Raw genomic sequence first — 22,275 nt, 5'->3', positions numbered from 1 at the left:
TAAAGGACGTTTTCTCTTATTTATGCATTCTGGAGTAATAGAAAATGACAAGGGCATTTGGGGAAAAATGAACAGAAATGCTGGGAGTGCACAAGGAATTTTGGCACTGGCAGTCACCTAACCCTGTAAATCCCCAACAAGTCGAATTGAATTTGGGAGCTATGGGTAGCTTTAAGGTGTTCACTGGAGAGGTTGCAAAAATAGAGAAAAAAGTCAGATTATTATATTCTTGGATGAATAGGAATGAGATAGGTAAGAAAAAAGGAATATTTCCGTCTTACTCCCATCTCCTTCCCCACTGTCTCAGATACCAAATAACTGTTGTCAGTTTGCCATGCAGAAATGCGCTAAACTTTCCTAAAAGGCTTGTTTGTAAGTGGACATCATTCACTGTTTATGCTTTCTATCCCCTATACACAGCCAAAATCCTGGGGGGAAAAATGAGGGAAATGTGAAAAAAAAAAAAAAAAAACCCACAAACAAAAAAAACCAAACAACCCCAAATAGAAACTTTCAAAAGACAGGAATGGCAAACACTCTGTGAGATCTAATTAGGATTTTGTCCCCATGAATTCTGGTAGGTCTATGTTCATATTCTAAAGTAACACATCCCAAGGTCAAAAAGGAACAGTTTGGCTTGGAAATGGGAACTAAGATAAAGAAATGTTGCCTATTCCCTGCTTTCAATAACCCAAAATGCACATGATGCTCTTCATGGTCAACCCCTGGGGATCCTGGAGAAGGACACTCTCCACAGTTCATTTCTCCTGTCATGGATGAATCTGTTACTAAGACATACAGAATCATGGAATACCCTGAGCTGGAAGGGGCCCACAAGGATCATCAAAGTTCAGCTCCCAACCTGCAAAGGACAGTCCTGAGAATCCCACCCTGTACCTGAGAGACTTGTACAAATATTGTTTGAGCTCTGGCAGCCTTGGAGCTGTGACCATTCCCTGGGGAGCTTGTTTAGTGCCCAGCCACCCTCTGGGTGAAAAACCATTTCCTCATACCCAGCCTAAACCTTTCCTGACACAGCTTCATGCCATTCCATTGGTTCCCTTCACTGCATGAATGGATGGGATTGTTTCAGAGCAGAGTTAGAGAAACCTGACCAAAAAGCAGGACTACACTGAACCTGACATCCTATGGACATCATCCATACCATGGGGCAAGCAAGTCATTACCTCATGTATACTAGTGAAAAACCAATAAAAAACCAACCACAACTGACCAGGACTAGCAAGAAATACAGGAACTAAAATTTAAAAGAAAACAAACAAGATTAGATCAAATTATTGAATCAAACTGTACAGATTTATAAATTCCCTCTGCCCCACCACCATCAGCACTAACAACCCTTCTCCAGAAGATGCCCCACACACATCTGCATTTTCACCTGCTATGCCACTTCTGTTCCTGCTCAGGGATACAAGTGCAGGGTTTAAGGAAGGATCATACTGGAACAAGTTGGCTACTGTCGTTGACTTGTACCCAAAAATCAGTGTCACATGGACAGCAGCATCCTCTGCCCCCTAGGAAGAGAGAGAAAGAAAATGTCATAGATAAGAATTAACCAAATTTTTTTTTAAAAAAGTTATTTCCTATGTTTCTGATTCTCCCATATGTAAGTCAGGCACATGGCACTGATGAAACTTTCACATACACCAGATTCTGCTTAAATATTTACAGTTAAGTTGGCTTTAAAGAGCATCTATGGAGATTTAGAAACCTTAAAACAGTCCCAGACTGTGCAGATTTGGATTTGCTATATCCATACAAATACATTAAACTAGTAAATAAAATCCCAGACTAACTATGCAGTTTTTAATTTGCAATATTCTTATTAAATTGAGGAGCTTGCATTTTTCACTGGTTTTCATAAATCTCCTATTAATCTGCTTTTAACTAAGCTGTCTAATCTGTAGAGTCCACAGACAAGTCTTGGCTGAGGGGTTACTCTTTGCCCTTTCCTAGGGTAGCTCAGGCCAGGAAAACAGAGAAAGTCACATTGGCCTCTGACTGTTCCCCAAAGTGTGGTTTCTTACCCGAGAAGGAACTTTACATTGAATTCTTGTTGAATTTCTGCCCTCCTCCAAAACTGGGCAAGGCTGGGATCCAAACAAAACAGCATTTACCCCTTCCAGATTGGTCCCCCTGAGAGTCACTCTGAGTCCTCCTAAAACAAACAATTATTCCATGATATTCAATACATAGGATATTTTAATATACAAAGAATTCTTTGTTTTTAGATGACTACAAAAGTCTCTCAGCTGAGCTGATGATGATCTGTTCCACCTTGCTGTGCCTGGCTCCCTCTCTTGCACCAGAGATCCTTCTTGCCATACTTGAATTCTTTGAATTTGAATTATTTGAATTCTCCACAACACAGGATGACTGAGGTTTTTTTTTTTCTGGGTTTATTTTTTAATGACATACTTATTTAAACCAGCAAGCCCTGGCCTGTGATCTCCCCCTTAGCCAGATCCCCAGCCCAAGAACGAAATAAGGAAGGAAGGAAGAAGCACTAAGAATGGAAAATGAGCTTAACGCAGCAGGTGCTCTTGCAGTTCAAACAGCTGCCAAGCTCCCCGCTGTCAGAAAAGCCTGTGGCATGTGTCTAGGAAACTTGGGATAGAAAGGGGACTTGGCAGGGCTGGAGACTCGGATTTGTGAGGGGAGTCACAGAGGGATTCGTTCCGAGGAGCACCGAGCAAGCTCAGCTCTCCTCCGTGCCAGACCGAGCCGCTCCAATCCCAGCTGGGATCGCACCCAACACAAGTCAGCCTTGTGCTTGATCTTTCTTCAGCATCCACTTCCAAAGAGCCAAGGCGCCCCTTTGCTTTTCCAAGTGACTAGAGGGCTCAGGGATGTTTCAAAGAGAAGCAGGAAAGAGAACAGGAGTGGGCATTTAATGGCAATTCTAAGCTGGAGTTTGTGCTTTGATGCGATTCAGAGAAACTTAAAAAAAAAAAAAAAAAGGAAATGTTGCTTGAAACTTAGAGCTTTTTCTCAAGTTGTCAGCACTGCAGAGTTTTTAGGATTGTGGCTGAACAGACTGCTCAGACAGGCACTAATTAATGCAGCATTTATTTGTATTTATTAGCATGGCTATATCGTAAACCTACTGAGCTTTTATCCCTCTTTTCACATGTGATGTAAGCAATCCTCTACATTAAAGTAATTATATATTAATGACAAATTCCCTTGCACACTTTCCTGAAATTACCTATTCCTGCTAATTCTTTAAACCACCAGAGAATTATAGAAGTTTAGTCTTGATTTCCTGTGGCTGGCAGCAAATCCAGGCCAACGAGAGCAATCAGATACATTAACAGCAAGCTCCTGCTATTCAGTGGAATGTGAGAGTATCTTTAGAAAGGCATTCCATGCTTCTGGAGTTAGGTCATGGGGATCTCCCAGCATGGCACCACTGAGACCAGGGATATTTTGACCAGAGGGAGCTGAAGCAGCAAAATACAAGGTGCTTCCCGTCCTGTAATATTAAATTTGCAGAGTCAGAAAGAGCAAGAAGTGAAAACTGAAGCCACGTGCAAATGCAAGGGTTGTCAGATAAGGAGCTTAAGATTTAGAGTTCAGAATCCACCAGTGTTGTGTAAAGACTGATGCAGTTAAGGTTTGATATCTACATTATATCTATATGCAGTGAAATACTGCCTGCGTGCACTTTACAATGAGATTGAAGAGAGGTATTTGAAATGGGAGAAATTAAAAACACAGATGGAAGTTGTAATTCTTTCCAATTATAAGCATTCCAGGCACATGTAATGTAAGATAGCATTATTCTTGCTTTCTTTTTAATGAGTGACAGATCACTGTAATTGGGAGTGGATTTGCCAGCAAAGGAAAGGAGAAGCAAGGCTCAAGCACTTAAATTTGCCATTGCTGGGTTGTTTTTAAAGTTGTTTGGAGGTGTTTGGGTTTTCTATGAATTAAAAGTGATTCTTAGTGTGTCATGACCCTCTCAATAAGGAAAAAACCTGCAATAAAAGAGTTAGAGCAGTTTTCTTCCCATGCAACCAAAAAAAAAAAAAAAACAACAAACCAAACAACCCAAAAAAATCAACAGCAGAAAAAATAATACAAACAACCCCCTCCTTCCCCCCCCCAAAAAAAACAAACAAAAAAATCCTCAAATCAAAAGCACAGTAAAAGGTGGCCATAACTTGTAGTTCAGGAATTCTGTGTTATCCCAAGTCCATCCCATGCTTGTCCATAGATATTTTTACAGACCAGCATTCCTTTTGTCTGGCTGCTCCAATGTGGGCAGGCATGGCCCAGTCAGATCATGATTACTGAAAATAAGCCACGTGTCTGAGCTCACTGAGGCCAGTGCTGCTCTCAGTGGTGATTGCCACCATGATCCCAAAAATAAAATGAGATTTACCCAGAAATGACTGGGTAACTTTACTGTCAGAGTAGACTTGGTTCATGGTGTTTCTGCTGCATTCCTTGCTGCTTGAAAGCAAAGTATAATCTGAGACTGTCCTTCACTGCACAGCCCAGGTGTATCAAGAGTGTTTGCCACATATCTCATTGGTTGAGGAGACTCTTTCCTCTCAAAAAAAAAAAAAAATTCCAGTTCTTCTCTTTGGGTATGGAATTTATCACTCTACTTCCTCTTCTATTTCAAGGAGAGGAGGTATAATGGGAAGGGAAGGAGATTCGCTTTAGCTCCTCTTAAGTTTCTTAGCTTTGTACCTAAGTACCTAAACCTTTGTACCTAACTCACCTAAACACAGGTGAGTTTTCCATTTTATTCCTCAGAACATGAATTTGCTTCAATGGGGGTGGGATTAACCAGAGTTCAGCCATTCCAAGGTTATAGAATCAGAGGATAATTTAGTTTTAAAAAACACTCTAAAATCAATAAGTCCAGCCAGTAACCCAGCACTGCCAGGCCCACCAGTAACCCATGTCACCAAGTGCCAGATCCACACATCTTCCAAATCCCTCTAGGGATGGTGACTCCACCAATGCCCTGGGCAACCTGTTCCAGTGGTTGGAAACCATTTCTGTGAAGACATTTTCCCTAATACCCACTTATTATTAGGCCAGATTAATTAAAATACTACATAGCTACATGTCAAATGGATATGGGAGGATGAGTGTGAAGCACTAATGATTTGCTGAAATGAATATATGTGCACTTGAAGATATAATTCCCAAACAAAACTACTCAGGAAACTGGTTACCTGCACAAAGAGAATCTGTCAGTCTTTAGGTAATTTTTTACTGTACTTTGGGATACACACAGCCATAAAACTTCTCCATCAGGTGAAAATCTTGGCAGTGAAGGTAAAGAACCAAAAGATGCCGTGCCAAGGAAGAAGCAGGAAGCAGCTCCCTTGAGGGGTCCATACCTACCAATCTCTGAAGTTGAAGGAGGCTCAACAGCTCCCAGTGTTGGCTGCACTGTGAGGAAGATCCCTTGTCCTGTGGTGGCACCAAGAGCAAAGCCATGAGGTGCCACCAGTAGTGTCACAGGGTAGGTCCCGACCGGCAGCCTTGGCACCTTGCAAACCACGTGGGTTTGATTCAGAGATGAGATGTGGCAGCTCCTCCTGTCCACCTCCACCTGCAGGGCCAGCTGCTCCTCACCAAAACCAGCTGCCCTGAGAACCACTGTGGCCTGGGACCCCTCACCTGAAGGAATATAATCATCAAGGTGACCCATGAATTTTGGGCTACCAATGCCCAGAATTCAAATTCAAATTCAGCCAACAGTTAAAAGTTTCTAACAGCTTCAACAGGATATCCTAAAAGCTACACCATTGGTGGTATCTCACTGTTCCACATAACAGCAATTCATGCCCGTCCCTGTCCAGCTGTTATATTTTTCCTTAAATTTTTGTTAAAAATAACTTGAGCCAAGAGCTAGTTTTTGCTTGAGGCATCAAACCTGCCATTGTTTCTCTCCCCTTTATGCCTCTACCATAGAATCACAGAGTAGTTAAGGTTGGAAAAGACCTCTGAGATCACCTCTGTGTTTACCACTAAACCATGTTTCCAAATGCCACAACCACAAACCCTCTGAACCCTTCCAGGGATGGTGATTCCACCCCTGCCCTGAGCAGCTGTTCCAGAGCCTGACAACCCATTCAATGAGGAAATTTTTCCTGAAAACTATCTAAACTTCTCCTGATGCACATTAAGGCCATTTCCTATCATCCTATTTCTTCATCCCTGGAAGAAGAGACCAAGCCCTACCTGGCTGCACCCTCTTATCAAGGAGTTGTGGAGAGTGAGAAGATCACCCTGAATTTCCTTTTTTCCAGACTGAGCCCCTCCAGACCTGTGCCCCAGACCCTTCCCAGCTCCAATGCCCTTCTCAGTTCAAACTAGTACACTCAGCATGTCTGGAACTGGAGCTGATCAGAAGTGACCCATAAAGTGCAGTTTCCATAAAATCAAAAATTTACAAAAGGATACAAGTGTACATGAAATCACCAGCACCTGGCAGATGTTTTTCACTGAATTTTGGCCACTGTGTTCAGGCACCAGGCCCCGTTACCTGATGAATATTCCACATCTCTGACTATGGGTGTCAATTCCTGGCTGAACCGGAAAGAACACGAGCCAGAACAGTTTGCAAGGACATCATTCACCATCACCACCACCTGCAGACAGAGCAGAGTTACGTTAAAGTTGGTAAGGAAACAGAGGTGTTTGCTAGAGCCACAACTGACTGATAGATGCTGGTAGCCACCCTGAGGTACCGAGAAAACTCAGTGCCAGAACAAGGTACAAACCGAGAGATCTTCAACCTGCTGCAGTCTCACTGCAAATTTAATTGCAAATTTAAATAGCAGATTGCTAGGGCTCATCCAGGGCATAGCTTTGGATGATGCATCTCCAGCCTACCTCCCACCATCCTGGGACCCACACCTCCTCAAACTCCTGTTCTTCCAGTCACCCATTGAAGACTGTTCTTCCCCCAGTTCTTCTCACTTTGCCTTGGGAATAAATTTATTATGTCTAAAGCACCATGGAAGACTAATTAAAGTAAAACCTACAATGTGTCTTCTCAACATGCTGCCCTCATTTTTTTTTTTTTTTTGCCCCTTGTTGTTAAAGCTGAAGGAAAAATACTGCGCTGTGACCTTGACTATCTAAAAGAGATATCAAGAAATATCCCTCATGAGATCTTGATATTTTTGAAGAGTCAACTGGCAAAGGATAGGGCATAAAAGAGCCCTTCTTTATCCCTCTCCAGGTGTTAAGGGTGTGCCTGCAAAAAGCAAAGCATCTGTCCCAAAGAAATGCAAGGAGCACAGATTTGCAAAGTAGTCTGCCTAGACAGAGAGATGATAATTAGAGACATTTTTACACTGCCAGGATAAAGCTTCAAAAATATCAGAAAATCTGTTTGTTGCTGCTGGTGTTGTTTCACTTGGGCTGTTTGAGGATTTGTGCAGCACAGAAGGAAAAGATGCCATAGGTGGCTAAGTCACTGGAAGAAGAGCAATTCTCATGGCTAGGAACCAGGCTCATGAAAAAGGCAGGATGACTTGGCCCCAGATGTTGCACAGCTGGGCTTGGAGCACATCCAGCATCACCCTGTTATGGCCACAGTGCCTGTGAGTCTGCTGGAAACAAAGGCAGCCACAGCCACTGTTCTGCAACATCTGAGAGCAGACTTGGGAACACATTTGTCCATCCAGCAGACTGGAATGATTCCTCATTCTGCCTGAAGATTTCCTGTTTCTCTCTTCCCTCCTAGGGAATTGAGATCCAGAGAGGTTCAGGACTTGCCAAACTCACAGATGAGTATCCCAGCCACCAACTCATTTACTTTGCCCATCAGTGTCACAGAGTGTTGCAGGTCAATTTTGTAATTCCCAATTTGGTATCCAGCACCACAGGACCCACCAAGGGTGGGAGTTCAGAGATTTTCATTCCTTGGTCACTGCTTCCAAACAAAAAAAGATATTGTCTTCCATGACCCATAATCTCCATTCTACCTACCTGCAACAGCTCTTGGAGGAAAGTCCTGCTCCACACACCAGGCAGCAGAGTATGAGAAATTTGTGGCAAAGAACATCAAATTCCTGAAAGGATTTATTGGCAGAACAAGGTACCCAAATACCTGTGAGACTCCTGGAGCTACACAACCCTGCTGAATCAGTGACAAGTGAGAGAGCACACCAACTCACCTGTGTTTGGTTATGGGGGGTGGCAAGCATGTCCCCAAATATTGGTCCAATAAACACACCCCCGTCATAAACCACACGAGTAGAAACAGTTGGCTTCAGGCCAGTGAGGTTTTCAGCAGAGACCTGGAAAAGATCAAGGAATTTTAGTTTCTCATCCTTTTCTGTCCTGTGATTTTAAATTAAAACAGAATCCTTACAAGCAATAACTCCTGGAAACTTCTCACCCTTCTTCCATTAATCATATCTGTACCTCTAAATGTTCATTACTCAAGGTTTCACAACACCTCCCTGTTCCCACCTTCACCTTGCAGTCAAAGAGATGGCAAAGGAGTGCAAGAATCAGGATGGTAAATAAACTTCTAATTCCCACTCATATAATTTGGATTTAGGCATGGAAAGATCTTCTCAAAGACATGACTTTAGATGAAACAAGAGCCTGTGCAAGAGCTGAAGATGCAGCTCAAACTTTTTTCACTCTCCAGGCCAACATCTTGGGCTCTAGAATTTGTTGAAAATTACATCACACTTTTAGGAGCTGAATATCCAAGAAATAGTGTTTCCTTTTGAGGCAGGAAGCATCTCAGTCGGAGTCCCTACTCAAAAAGACCCTTCTGCTTGAAGCAAAACTAACATGACAAATCTTGGGATGGGAGAGTGTAAAGTGAACTTCCAACCTGAGACCTATGAGAACCAGATACAAAACCAGACAAAACAGTTTTCAGAAAAATACCTTCTTGGCAAATAAATGATGCCACAAATCTGTGATGACCTCCAGTTACTGTACTGAAACATTAATGTAGATATAATTAGGAAAGATTTCATTTCAATATACCAGCCCCTTTGCTGTGCAAAAATTACACTCAGATCTCCTGGTTTTAAATCACAGACTCCATATAATGTCTTCTCCTAAAACTGGGGGGGTTTAATCATTTAATTTGCTTAAGGTGCTGCTCCAAATAGGAAGATTGCCTAAATTTCCATGGTGTCTTCATAAAGACAACCCCTGTAAGAGAGAATCAGCCAAGACCAAAGACATCAAATGGGGAGATTAGTAAAAGAAATTACTGTACACTGATAACATTGGGCAAGTCCCCAGCTGTTTTTTCCCAAGTCAGTGTCCAGACATTTTCATAGCATGAGCTGGAGTCTCTGGTCACAGTGAAGTCACTGGTGTTGAAGAAGGGAGCTGTAAAATTGTCCACATTGTCCTGCAAAAGCCTGTGGAGCTGGTGGGCAGAGATGTGCACTGAAACACCTGCAAAAGATGTAAGGGAGCAGTGGATATCTCCATTTCCAGGAGAGCAGATCTGCCTGCTTCTAGGAAAGGAAGGGGTTTCATTATGAGTGTGAGGCTGTCATGGTTCAAACCTCTGCTGCCAAAAGAGTGACATTTTTTGGACCCTAAACACAAAAAAATCATAGAATTATAGAATAGAATCATAGAAGGATTTGGGCTGGAAAGGACTTTAAAGGTCATCTAATCCCAGCAATGAACCCTAGACCAGGTTGCTCAAAGCCCCATCCAACCTGACTTCAAATGTTTCCAGGGATGGGGCATCCACCACCTCTCTGGGCAACCCCTGCCACTGTTTCCCCAACATAAAATATTTCTTCCTTATGTCCAATCTAAAGATCATCCACACTATTTAATAACACTCAGTGCCATGGTTTAGTTGATGTGTCAGGGAACGGGTTGGACTCGATCTTGAAGGTCTCTTCCAACCTTTTGTGATTCTGTGAACAACCAACCTGGCCTTGAGCATACCCAGGTATGGGGCAGCCAAAACCTCTCTGGCAATTAATTCTTCCCTTGGCTTCCTGCTCAGGAAATCCAGGCCCTGACCTGCATCTTCCCTTACCTGGTATCACGGTGTTGGCCAAGTGGATGTGGAAGGTTCCTCCAAGAGGTGGGGATGACTTCTGCAGCCTCTGGATGGTGAGGCTGACTCTCACGTCCTCCGTGGACACGTTCAGGTGTCCATATTCCTTAGAGCCCTTCCCAAGCACTGCACCTCTGTGGGACAGAGAGGGGGTCACAGGAAGGCATCATCAGTGGAGACCCTCACTGCTGACACCCCCAAGTCAACCAACAGCTCAGGGACACCTATAGGAACAACACTCCTGAAGGATTGAAGGGGAAGATGCCCAGACCTCAAAAAACCCCTGGATATTCCCAACTTCTTATCACTCTCTACAACTTCCTCAAAAGTGGCTGCAGTCAGGTGGGGTTGATCACTTTCTCCGGGTCGCAGCTGACAGAACTAGAGGACAGAGCCTTCAGCTGTGCCAAGGGAAATATAGGTTGGATATTAGGAAAAAGATTTTAAGGAAAGGGTGATAAAGTACTGGAATGGCCTGCCCAGGGAGGTGGGGGAGTCCCCATCCCTGGATGCGTTTAAGAAAAGACTGGATATAGCACTCAGTGCCATGGTGTAGTTGAGGTGTTGGGGCTGGGTTGAATATGATGATCCTGAAGGTCTCCTCCAACCCAGTGAATTTGTGAATTATGCAGGCAATGCACACAGCAAAAAAATATGGAAAATAACCTTTTTAAATTTATGATAGAAGAAGTAATTTATACACCATCAAGCACCAGGTGCATACCAGTGGTGTTTAGAAACACCACTACTGGTATTTCTAAAGGACCAGCTCAGTGCAGCCTGGACAGCACCTGCCACAGCAAAGCAAAAAATATTTCCTGCTTCACACTGTGATCTTCTCAAGTCCATGAAAATCTCAAGTCCCCTGAATTATAGTGAGGTTTCATATTGTACAATCATTTAGGTTGGAAGAGACCCCTAAGATTGAGCCCAATCCTTAACCCAGCATTACCAGGTCCCTCATTAAACCATGCCCCCAGACACCACATCTGTATTGGAGTCATTCAAGTTCACAAAAGTCCATTTCTAAAAGTTAAAATGCTGTTCTCCTTTGCCACTAGAATTCTCGTGTTTCAAAGGAAAAGGGCCCTCTCTGTGGTACAACAATGCCACCGTGTGTTAAATGTCTGGATAACAAGTGGCTTCTGCAGAGAAAATTTCCACAAAACAAAACCAATAGGATCGCCGAGCCCTTTGTACAGCTGGTACAAGATTTTAGCCAATATTTCTGCTCTGACAGGAGTAGGAATTGTATTGGATTAAATCTCAGCGAAGAGAAAGAGCCAGGTTTATTTTGAAAATGTCCAAGGACAATGCTCAGCTCACCCATTTTTAAAGCTTGTGCTGATTCCTGCTTTTCTCTGATACTTCCTCAGTGGGATGGAAAAGTCCACCTGTGCCTAACACCTTTTGTATCCTGGTGAGAGGTATTGTGATTAAACTGCCTCTTAATCCTTTTTGGTTTTTTAGCTAAACAGGCGGAGCTTCTTAAATCCTCCTCTTCTAGGTATTTTCCTCAACTCTATAGTGATGTTTATGGCTTTTTCCCCATTTTTTTCTAAATCTATTAAAAAAATACAGCTATCAGTGTTATTTGCAGCATTCCAGTGTCAGTCTTCAGGCTCCACACAGGAGTAAAAATTTTCCCGCTTCCTATAAGTTACACCTCTAGTTATTCATCTCAACCACCACAAACATCCCCCTGTAGTCTCATTCCTGCCCTTACCCTTGGTGGTTTATGTTAAGATACTAGATTTGACTCAGCTGGATACAATCCAACTTTTACAGGACTTATTTTCTGCCAGTACAAACCTTTAATGTTACCGTCTGTGATCTGGTTATAGCCCATGGCTCCAATTCCTGTCATTGCTGGGAGAAACAGAAACCTCATCTCAGCAAACAAGGACACCCAAGGTCGACTTCCAGTGCCTAATGTGGTGTCATTAACAGTGGTGTTGCACCTAACTGGTGTCATTAACAGTGTTTTGGAGACACCTCTGGATGATCTTCATCCACTGTTCCAGAAGGGCTTCCTTCCAATCCCACACCACACTTTGGTGACCCACAGATATCTGACACCCCAAGTTATCTCAAATTTCTCCAGCCCCTCTTGTTTCCAGCAGCTGAACCCAGCTCCAGGTACATTGGGGGAACTGTAAGAGGAGCTACATGGTATTGAGATGAGCTGCTCACTGTCCCTACCTTGGAGAGAGAAGGGGCAGACTGGAACCACAGCCAGACACCTCCCAGGACACGTTGTAGGAGGGAGGAGACCCCACCACAGACACTGCTTCAATGATCCTCCCCTCTGGCCACTGGGGTTTGGGGTCTCTCTGGGAAACTGAAAGAAAAAACATAAACATCCATTAGAGCAAGGAGAGCAGAGGGGGCTGTGCCCAGGGTATTGTCATTTCATAGCTGGAAACACCTGCTTGGGTTTGTTTTGTGTTTTTTTGTTTTAATTTATATTTAGTAGAATCATTAAGGTTGGAAAAGGCCTCTAAGTTCACAGAGTTTAAGTATTGTGCAGCACTGCCCAGTCCACCACTAACCCATGTCTCCAAGTGCCACATCTACACATTTTTGAACCTTTCCAGGGATGGTGATTTCACCACAGCCTGTTCCATTTGTAGAACCACATTTTCAAATAAACCAAGAATATCGATATTTTAGCAATTCCTTCTCAAAAAAAAAAAAATATATATATATATATATATAAATAAATAAAAGTTAAAAAAAATTTTTTTGTTCCTGTTATGTAATTTCCCATTGAAAAAGCTTCATCCATCTTTATTACTATAGATTTAACAGAATATCCTGGGGGGGAAAAAAAACAAAAACAAAAGAGATGCCTTTACCAATCACAGCTCTGTCAGCAATGATGAGCTCATCAAGATAAAATGATCCAGGTGTTTCTTTTTGCAGCACGGGGCTCTGCAAGTCTATCTGATGCACAAATACTGGGGAATTGGCTGGGAGGTCCTGGAGAAGCACAGAGAGATTCCCACAGCTCTTCCAGAGGTTGGTGCAGGTAAATGTCCAGCTGGAAGACAACAAGGTTGGGACAATAAACAAATTTGAGGTGATTGTGAAGATTCCAGGTAATATCAGGCTCTGGTTTTGTTACTACTGATATTTAGCACAAGCCACATCCTCAGTGGTTTGTGATTACTCACCATGTCCTTGTTGGGTTTCCCAGAGTGAGAAATGAGGATTTAGATCTCTGCTTATGTTTTCCCCTCTGAATCACTAGAGTGGGATATGGGAATGACTACATTTGCTTTATTTTTGGCAAAATACCACAACAGCATCAGTGACCTCAATGGAGGTCAATCCAAAATTCAAACCCTCAGCTCTCTTCATGTTTTTACACTCCTGACCTTTTTAAGTCTGCCTGCCTTAAACTTTATGTCTGCTACCAAATGTTTTCTACTCATGGAATTTTAAGTGACTAAAGAAAATCAAAGTCTACACCAATTTTCAAAGCTTTCAAAGGGTGGAGTAAATAAAGCAATTCTCTCTCTTACTGCAGGAAATCGACCAGGAAAGAAACTGGGGAATTTATGTTCTCAATAATCTTCAAGTACAGCTATGTGTCACTGAGGTGAGATAGTGCATGTAGCAAGAAACATGGAAATTTACCCATTAAATCCTCCAAAAAAGGATGGAAACACATTCCAGCAATGCCTCTGTAGGAGCAGAGCTTTTGTCAGAATACTCCAAGTGACAAATTGTTCTATATAAATAAGAGCTTCCCTCATTTTTCCCACTGCACCTTCTTATGGAAAATGAAATCTCTGATAACTGTAATTGTCTGGATACCTTTTAGAGTCAGTTTCATTGAAGTCCCACTGGCAGGTGAGGTTTCTCCTCACTGGGCATGAAGAGACATTGGTGTAGGACACTGAGAGGTGGAGGATGTTGCTCATATGTCCTTTATGTGCAAAACACACCTGCAAAGATGGGGGAAGGATTTTCACAAATCAAAACACAGGTAATTTATATATAATGTACATGGAAGATAAAGGAAGATATTCTATTTCGATTCTGGTTTAACACTGGGTTGTTTGGCCTCGAGAGGAAAAGATTCTGGGGAGACCTTAAAGCCTCTCCCAGTGCCTAAAGGGGCTCCAAGAGAGCTGGAGAGGGAATAAAAGGTGTAGAAGACAATTTTGGCACCCAGGTGTGCCACAACATGGCATCAAACTGACCCCTGGGGCTTCCCTGAAGTTTTGGGTTTATTTCATTTCAAAAGTAGGAGAAGATGAGCAGAAAAGCGAGCAATGGATCACCAAACAATAAAGGATTTTTTCCTTTTGTCAGGAAATGGTTGTCCTTGTCCCCTCCACCTTTCTCCAACACCATCCCACTTCTTCCTTTCCCACAGCAGGCAGCTGTGTTAAACAATATTTACATCTCAGAGATCCAAAACCACTCTCAAACCAAATAAAAGGTGCTCTGCTCTGTGCCAAGACATGATGCTTGATATATTTGGGGGAGTTGTAAGCTGACCAGAAGACTTTATCTTGTTTATTAGGCTCTGAACATTCAGTGTCCAGTGCAAGCTGCTCATGAAGAGCAGCCACTCACATGTGGGTATTTAGTAAGGTCATATCTTGGCAGTGTTGATGGGGAAGTTTTCACCAGCTGGCTTGGTCTGTGGATGCTGAACCTCCCACAGAAGGGCTCTGTCCCACTGACAATGTGTCCTGTGGTGATGATGTTCTTCATATCTGACAAATAAAAAAAGAAAAGAAAATGAGAAGTTTCAAAGTGATTCAGAAGGCACCAGTGCAATCGAGATTCATGAAAATACAACAAGTGGGTATCCAGAAACTGTCAAACAGTCCTACTCTGAGAATTCTCCTGCCAGAGTTCAAAAAATGTTTGTACAACACTCTCAGGCACAGATTCCTGGGGCTGTCCTGTACAGACCCAGTAGTTGGATTTGATGATTCTTGTGGATCCCTTCCAACTCTGGATATCCTATAATTATTATATTGATCACTGTGATTATTATATTGATCATGTCATTTTTAATGCATACACACAACAAATAGATGATAAACATGAATATGTACTTATACCCATTAAAAGTGTAAATTTCATGCCAGTAAAAGTTTAAAGAACACTTATGTCATAAAAGCAGATCCATCCTCACAATAAATACTGCATATTTGCCACAGAAGTTCCCTACCTTCTTTCTCAAAGCCACAGTGAAAGAGGATTTTAGCAGAAGTTGGCTCAGTTTCACATCCTACTGAAAGGAGTCCTTCTATTGCTTCTTGCACCTTTAAAATAAATTAAGAAAGTGGGAAGCAGTCAGTTACAATCATTTCAGCAGAGACTTCAACACACACTTCATTTTTCATCAGCCAGGGATCAGTGGCACAGCAGCTCTGAACAAGCAGGCAGCCAAATATTAAGAGAATAAAAAGGTTAAATAATAATATAACAAAATTTATCTCAACATAGTGTAAACTTTTATGTTTACTTAAAAGTTGTCAGGGGTGTGAGACATCCTCAGTCAAATGAGTGTCATGGAGACATCACTCAGGTCACTTTAATGTTGACAAATTCCCAATCAAGACATCAAGAGCCTATGGGCTGCTGAAGAAGCCAGAGCCATACAACACCCATCTGGCCTTAGAGAAAAAGCCCAAGGATCTGGATCAATGAAAGTCCAAGATATCTGGATGTTGTGATAAGCTTAGAATAAACCTGGGAGTCAATGCTCAAGAAAAAAAAAATCCCACACTAAGACATTCTCAGTAAAGAAAAAAAAATCCAAAAAAAATTTTAAAAATCACCTGTACATCACATAAATTTTATCTCAGCTTCTGGGGAAATCTTACCTTCTATCAAGCACCAGAGCTCCACCAATTCCCAGCAGAGGACCCTTGTCTGTGTTTAATGATACCTACCTGTTGAGCTGTAGCATTTGTAGGGATCATTTTCAGTGTGTTGTTCCAGGAGATACTGAAATAACCTGTACCAGACACAGTCAACGTCTGGGAGAAAAAAGAGAAGCAAATCAAGAAATGAAAACAGATGCAAACTGCATGAGATACACACACTTCAAACCTGGAATCTTCTACTGAGCAGGATTTTACAGCCAGCACTTTGCCTTTTATAGTCTCTGTGAACCAGGGATCCCTTCCAAGAGTCAGGGATTCCTGCCCTTCTTCTACAAGGAACAGGGTTCTTACACTAACAGGAGAACAAGAGATACATGACCTGTGCAGCTGCAAATGGTCCTTAAAGCTCCTGTCCTTCAGGAGTTTAACCTTTAGGGAAAAATTCCCTCATTCCTAAGTGCTTACACACACCCACTCATGTATGTAAAAACCACAGACAACTTCAGCTCACGATGCTCTTCTCAACAGCTGTCTCAGGAGGTTGTAAACAAGAAGGAAACCCACATTTTTTCACATCTGGCACCACCAAGGCAGCTGCAGGCAGCACTGACCTGCAGTTCTGGGAGGTGCAAGGCTCGAGCCCGAATTTCGTGCCGCTCGGTGTAATAGCTGTTCACCACATGGGGGTCCAGCCACGTGTTGTGAATCTGGACTCCAACTCTCATCCCCTTGCTGGGTGTCTTGGCATGATTCAGTGCTTCCAGGTAGTACCTTGAGCCAGCAGTTAGCTCAAATTTCTGGGATTTTGGCTGCCAAAGTTCACTCCAGTTCTTCGCCCAGTTCTCAGACCACTCTGAATTGCCAGCAGGGAGAGAGGCAATTCTCACCTGTGTGCAGAACAACCAAATCACTCAATCACAGAATGTTTTTGATGTTCCTTCCATCCCAAACCAATCTCATTCCACCCCCCGCTATGGGCAGAGACACCTTCCACCATCCCAGGTTGCTCCAAGCTCTGTCCAGTCTGGCCTTGGACAATTTCAGGAATCCAGGGGCAGCCACAGCTTCTCTGGGCACCCTGTGCCAGGGCCTCCTCACACTCACAGGGAAGAATTTCTTCCTCATATCCAATATAAACCAAATCTCTTTCAGTTTGAAGCCATTAAACCAGTTAGTAACATTTCTCCATTGCCAAATAACATTTACTCCAATGCCACAGCTGCAAAATTAAAAATACAAACAGCATGTTTGTGTTTATAACTGATAGCCATGGGTTGATGACTCACAAAATTCCTTCCTATTATACAGGGAAAAGCCACAATCTCAAAAAATTTTGGTTTAAGGTTCAATACCTTAAAGAAGATAATTCCTCTGGCTTGTTCTAGCACTGATAACAGTTCCCCAAATAACTTTTCATGGATGGCTTCAGTTCAGACAGAAATGTGCTGAACTAAAAACAAAAAAAATATCTTCTGGAAAAGACAATCAGTTACTCTGGTTGAAAGAGTGATTTCTTTTTTATGAGCTAAATAATGGACAGGGCCAATGTAAAATATCAAAAATAATCACACAGCTTTGACTCTGCAATTGATTCATAAAAGACAATAAACCAATCCACACTGGGGAAATTCCCACTTGTTATCACCCTAATTAAAACCCCTTCCATACCCATTTTTAATTTTCATTTCTCTCATTTTTTTCTACCAATAGCAATACCTTTTGGTTTGGATCCTGGGACAAACTTAAGTAGAGAGATGCCTGACCATCTGCCTGAATCCAGAATGTGTAATTGTTGGTCTGAGGAGCCACAAAAAACCCACGGAGTCTGGAGCTGAGCAAAAACAGAATATCCATAACATACAAAAGAGTTACAGCAAAAAAAATCCCAAAACAACAAATCATCCCCACACCCCACCTTTACATGTACACTGAGTAACAAGAAAAGATCTTTAAACCATTTTAACAAAACAAACCTTGTTATTTTAAAGCTGAAGTAACCTCAAAATGACCCAATTTCACATTAAATGTCAATTATGCTTTACAAAAGTTTCAAAAAGGAAAGAAAAAAACAGCTCCATGAAACTAAGTATGATTTTGTTGGTGGCTACTTCTGTGCATTTCTTCTCAAACCAGATCTTAAGCCTGAGCATGCAGAAAAAGCCAAAACCAGAATGTTCTGAATCAAACAACAAAAACAGAGAATTGGTAGAAAAATGTAAGAATTCATGCACATTGCACAGTTGTTCAAGGTCATATCAGAAGTTGCAATGGGAACCAACACAGTTGAGCAATTTATTTATTTGTATTAGCGCCACCTTGGCTGCCAACATCAGCTGAGAATCTGCCCCTCCACATCTGGCCAGAGCTCCAGCCCAAAACAGCCTCAAACTGGAGCTCCTTCTACTTCCAGAGCAAAATTTTTGGTGGTATTTCAGCATATCTAGGCCAGGTAGAGCAGAAACACTGAGGGAAAGCAAAAGGAGGAAAAAATAAAGCACTTCACTGCATATTTTAAGCTTCAAAAGGACCTTGGAGCAAAGGGTTTGCTTTGATTTATAGGAGCTATGCAGTGAGGCTGTGCTATAAAGAGCTGTCAGGTGTTTTTGCTCCACCTTACACTGCTAAAGGTGATTGCCATGGCTTCTTCTCTTTTTAAGATGACTGAGTACCTGAAGGACTCCTTTGCCCCAGACAGAAACCTTACTGGGGAGCTGGCATTAGGTACAAACTGCCATCTGTATCCAGGACCTGCTTCTGTCAGATCAGAGGCATCATCCCAGACTTCAAAGAGAAGCCCTCTGTTTCCTAGAAAGTTAAAACAAAAGTATGCTCAGCAGCAGCCAGCAGAAATCCCAGAGCACATGCTGGAATCAGTGCTGTAGGAGGCAGGCCAGAGAGAAAATTTTAATAATAAATTGGTTCTGTTTGTGGGGTGGTTTGCAGTCTAAGGCAGAACACAGATCTCGCCATGGGGAATTTGTTTTACCTTGAAACCCTCCAACAGAAATAACAAAACTCTGCAGAGAGAACAACAACCAACCTGCTCACGTGTCTGCTCTTGCAGGAAAAGGCACTGAGACAACCCACAGTCAAAGTTAAGCCTCATTTTATGCATTAAAATCTCCCACTCAAGGAGCGCTCCACTCAGGGAGTGTCTCCAGAAGCCTCTGCAGTAACTCCAGTTCAGCCATCCTTCCTCTAAATATTTTCCATGCCTTTTTTCCCTAATTTTCCACAGCCATACATACCAGTCTGACCTTCCTCCCACCATCTCCTGTCTGCTCCTGGTGGGCTGAGCTCCCCACCTTGGTTTTCCTGGCTACAGAATCACAGAATGGTTTGGAAGGGACCATTCGAGTTTATCCAGCCCAACCTCCTGCCATGAGCAGGAACATCTCCAACCAGAGCACGTTGCTCAGAGCTGCACCCAAAGTGGCCTTGAATGTTTCCAGGGATGGAACATCCACCACATTTCTGGGCAAACTGTGCCATGGCCATCCTCACCTCATTGTAAAAAATACCTTCCTTAGAAACAATTTAAATAGACCCCCTTCTAATTTTAAAACATCACCCCCTGTCCTGTTACTAATAAAAGTCTATTCCCATGTTCTTTACATCCCTGTGTTTCTGAAATCCCCCTTTAGACGCTGGATGGGGCTCTCAGGTCTCCCTGAAGCCTTCTTTTCACCAGGCTGGATAACCCCAGCTCTCTCTCAGTCTTTCCTCATAGCAGAGATGCTCCAGCCCTTGGATTATTTGTAGCCCCCTTCCCTACCACCCAAAACTGATGTTGAAGTGCTTTGGAAAGCCCTGTTTCATAATAGCATTCATCACCAAAGGGTTTCTGCCCTGCGTTTCTGTGTGTGTTTGCTTATCTGGAGCTCCAGGAACAGCTCACCTGGCTGGGGGGCTCCAAACCTTCTGCTCTCACCAACAGCCTCAGTGGTGCATCTGATTTCCCGGGGAGAGACGTGCTTGACTTTACAGAGAACACCTGCCAGCAGGGAAAGGAGACAAAAGTGCTGTGAGAGGCTTGGACACACAGCTGAGCTGCAGCACAAACACATCTCAGAGTCATGGAGTGGTTTGAGTAGGAGGGGACCTTACAAGTCTGCAGTTACACGTACCTTTCTATGGGCAGGGACACCTTCCACTAGACCAGCTCTGTTGGAGCTCCTTTAGGAACTGGAAAGTGCTCCAAGGTCTCCTCAGAGCTTTATTTTCTCCAGTTTGAACAGCCCCATCTCTCTCAGCCTTTCCTTATAGCAGAGGTGTTCTATCCTTCTGATCAGTTTTGTGTCCCTCCTCTCGATTCAGTCCAACAGGTCCATGATTTTCCTGTACTGAGGACCCTGCACGTGATACTCTGGGTGGGATCTCACCAGAGCAGAGAGGCAGAATCCCCTCCCATCCACCTTATTCCTAAATTCCCCTCCTTATTCCTTAGGAACCTTTAGCTTCTTCCTAAAAGACATTCAACATTTTGCCACAAGCCTGGGCTGGTACTCTCAACAAGCAGAAGAGTTCATGCCCACAGTCAGAATAACTGGAGCTTCCTGGAGGTGTGCAGTGGTTTTGGTTTGCTAATTTGAGAAATTTCTGTTGGTTTATGTATTAATGAATGTGGTGGGTTTAGTGTTGGTTAATTACTAGTGTGTTTATTCGGATGCATTTACTCATTTCCTGCTGTGAGGTAGGACTAGGGGAAAGATGAAGTAGTTTTAAAATTTTAAAAGAGTATAAAAAGAATTTTATCAATAGTAACTAAAAGAAAAAGTATTAAGAATTAAAACAAGACCTTTAGGATATTTCTCCTCCCCTACAACCTCTTTCTTCTTAATGACAATGTAAAGAAAAAACTCTAAAATTTTAGTTAGTTTGCTACTTCTGGAATAGTTTTTCTTTAGTTTATTTAATAAGAGAAATCTCTCCTGTTAATGTTACAGAGACTTTTCTACAAGAAAATAGTTTTCTTGTGTCTCTTTTTACAAATAGCAGCTCACCAGGGAAGTATGTAATCATGAACTTCTTTCTCATTTTTCTATAAGCTTTTCTCACAGCTGTGTTTATGGGCTGTATTAACTTATGGGGTATTGTTTTAAAGATTAATTGTTTAAGGGTAAAGGTTCTTATTATCTATTTGTACCACTTCTGTAAATGTCTCCTATGCAAAACAAGCATGAGGACAAGGTGAGTCCTACAATTCCCACACTGGCATCCCTGAACACCTCTTGGGTTTTGCAGTCAGGGCCAAACTGTATTTTAAAAAAAAATAAAATTCACATTATTTGCTCTGCTCTTACCTGCAACAGTGACCTGCACGGGCTCCTCAAAGAAATCCCCAGTGATAATGAGCTCAGTGCCTCCTGCCAGGCTCCCTCTGACTGGGAACACAGAGAAAATCTCTGCAGGGGAAGGAAAGAGGGATCTGAGCACAAGCCTTGCAGAGATTAATCCCAGCCCTGTTTCTGGGAGAGCCTGAAGTGCACTTGCACTGCTTCTAGCCAGAGCAGGCTCCTGTGAATGAAACCAGTGTGAAAAATGCATGTATTTTATGATTGGCTTTTTGCAATTATTCAAATGAATATTATATGTGTTGTGTTAGAAAGTTATGCTGTATTAATTCTCTTAAGTAGTGTGTTAAATATAGTTTTAGGTTATAAAAAATGTTAAAATAGAAACTATGCTATGTAGGATACTTTTTTTAAAGAAAGAACTCGCAGTGAGATAGCAGCCACAGGACACCTGAATTTTTCAGAGAAAAAAAATTTATTGCTCCATTATCAGAAGAAACAAACTTCTTCCTGCCTTGAGGCACTGTTAGGATTCAGAGGAAGAAGCTGAGGATGACCAGACAGAATCCTGTGTTTGAATGGAATTTATGCATCATGTATGAAGTGTATGAATATGCAACAGGCTGTTGTATTTAAGGGTTAATCCTTTGTTAATGTGTGTCCTTTTTCAGGTTTGTGCTACCCAGAAAAAGTACCCAGATGTCCTTAACTTTTTGTCTCTCTTTTCTCATATTGTCCTAATTCAAAATGTCCAAATTATTATTACTCTAATTGTATTAATATTTTTATAACCATTTTATTACTATTAAACTTTTAAAATTTTAAAAACAAGTGACTGGCATTTTTCACAACCAGTTTCTCACTGATCCCCTTTTTTGGCAGCCTCTGGGATGACACCAGGAATGAGCAGCATGGATCATTTGGCCACATGGCAAGGGGGACACTGCAATGCTTGGGCTGTTATTTAGTAGGGGCTGCCTCTGTCATGCTCAGATTGCAAACTGCTCTGTTCTGTGCTATTGAGGTTCTCTGGGAGAAAAAGGGGGAAAAGAAAGGCAGAATTAAA

The 22,275-nt window shown here is 42.3% G+C and overlaps 1 protein-coding gene across 1 annotated transcript in view; it reads right to left on the bottom strand.

Annotated features, from left to right (window-relative positions):
* PKHD1 (PKHD1 ciliary IPT domain containing fibrocystin/polyductin) overlaps positions 1–22,275 on the bottom strand; it is a 238,083-nt gene that overhangs the window by 203,199 nt on the left and 12,609 nt on the right. The window contains 18 exon segments of the mRNA XM_058020892.1: positions 1,400–1,535; positions 2,049–2,179; positions 5,389–5,667; positions 6,536–6,641; positions 8,178–8,300; positions 9,248–9,432; positions 10,037–10,191; positions 12,260–12,398; positions 12,916–13,100; positions 13,880–14,010; positions 14,648–14,790; positions 15,255–15,348; positions 15,982–16,068; positions 16,527–16,802; positions 17,632–17,746; positions 18,585–18,720; positions 19,814–19,909; positions 21,219–21,320. Coding sequence (XP_057876875.1) covers positions 1,400–1,535; positions 2,049–2,179; positions 5,389–5,667; positions 6,536–6,641; positions 8,178–8,300; positions 9,248–9,432; positions 10,037–10,191; positions 12,260–12,398; positions 12,916–13,100; positions 13,880–14,010; positions 14,648–14,790; positions 15,255–15,348; positions 15,982–16,068; positions 16,527–16,802; positions 17,632–17,746; positions 18,585–18,720; positions 19,814–19,909; positions 21,219–21,320 — 2,619 coding nt within the window.

Source organism: Melospiza georgiana, chromosome 3 (genome assembly GCF_028018845.1).
Source record: "Melospiza georgiana isolate bMelGeo1 chromosome 3, bMelGeo1.pri, whole genome shotgun sequence".
NCBI lineage: Eukaryota > Metazoa > Chordata > Aves > Passeriformes > Passerellidae > Melospiza > Melospiza georgiana.
The sequence above is the reverse complement of the archived record's forward strand: the minus strand, read 5'-3'. Positions and strand labels throughout refer to the sequence as shown.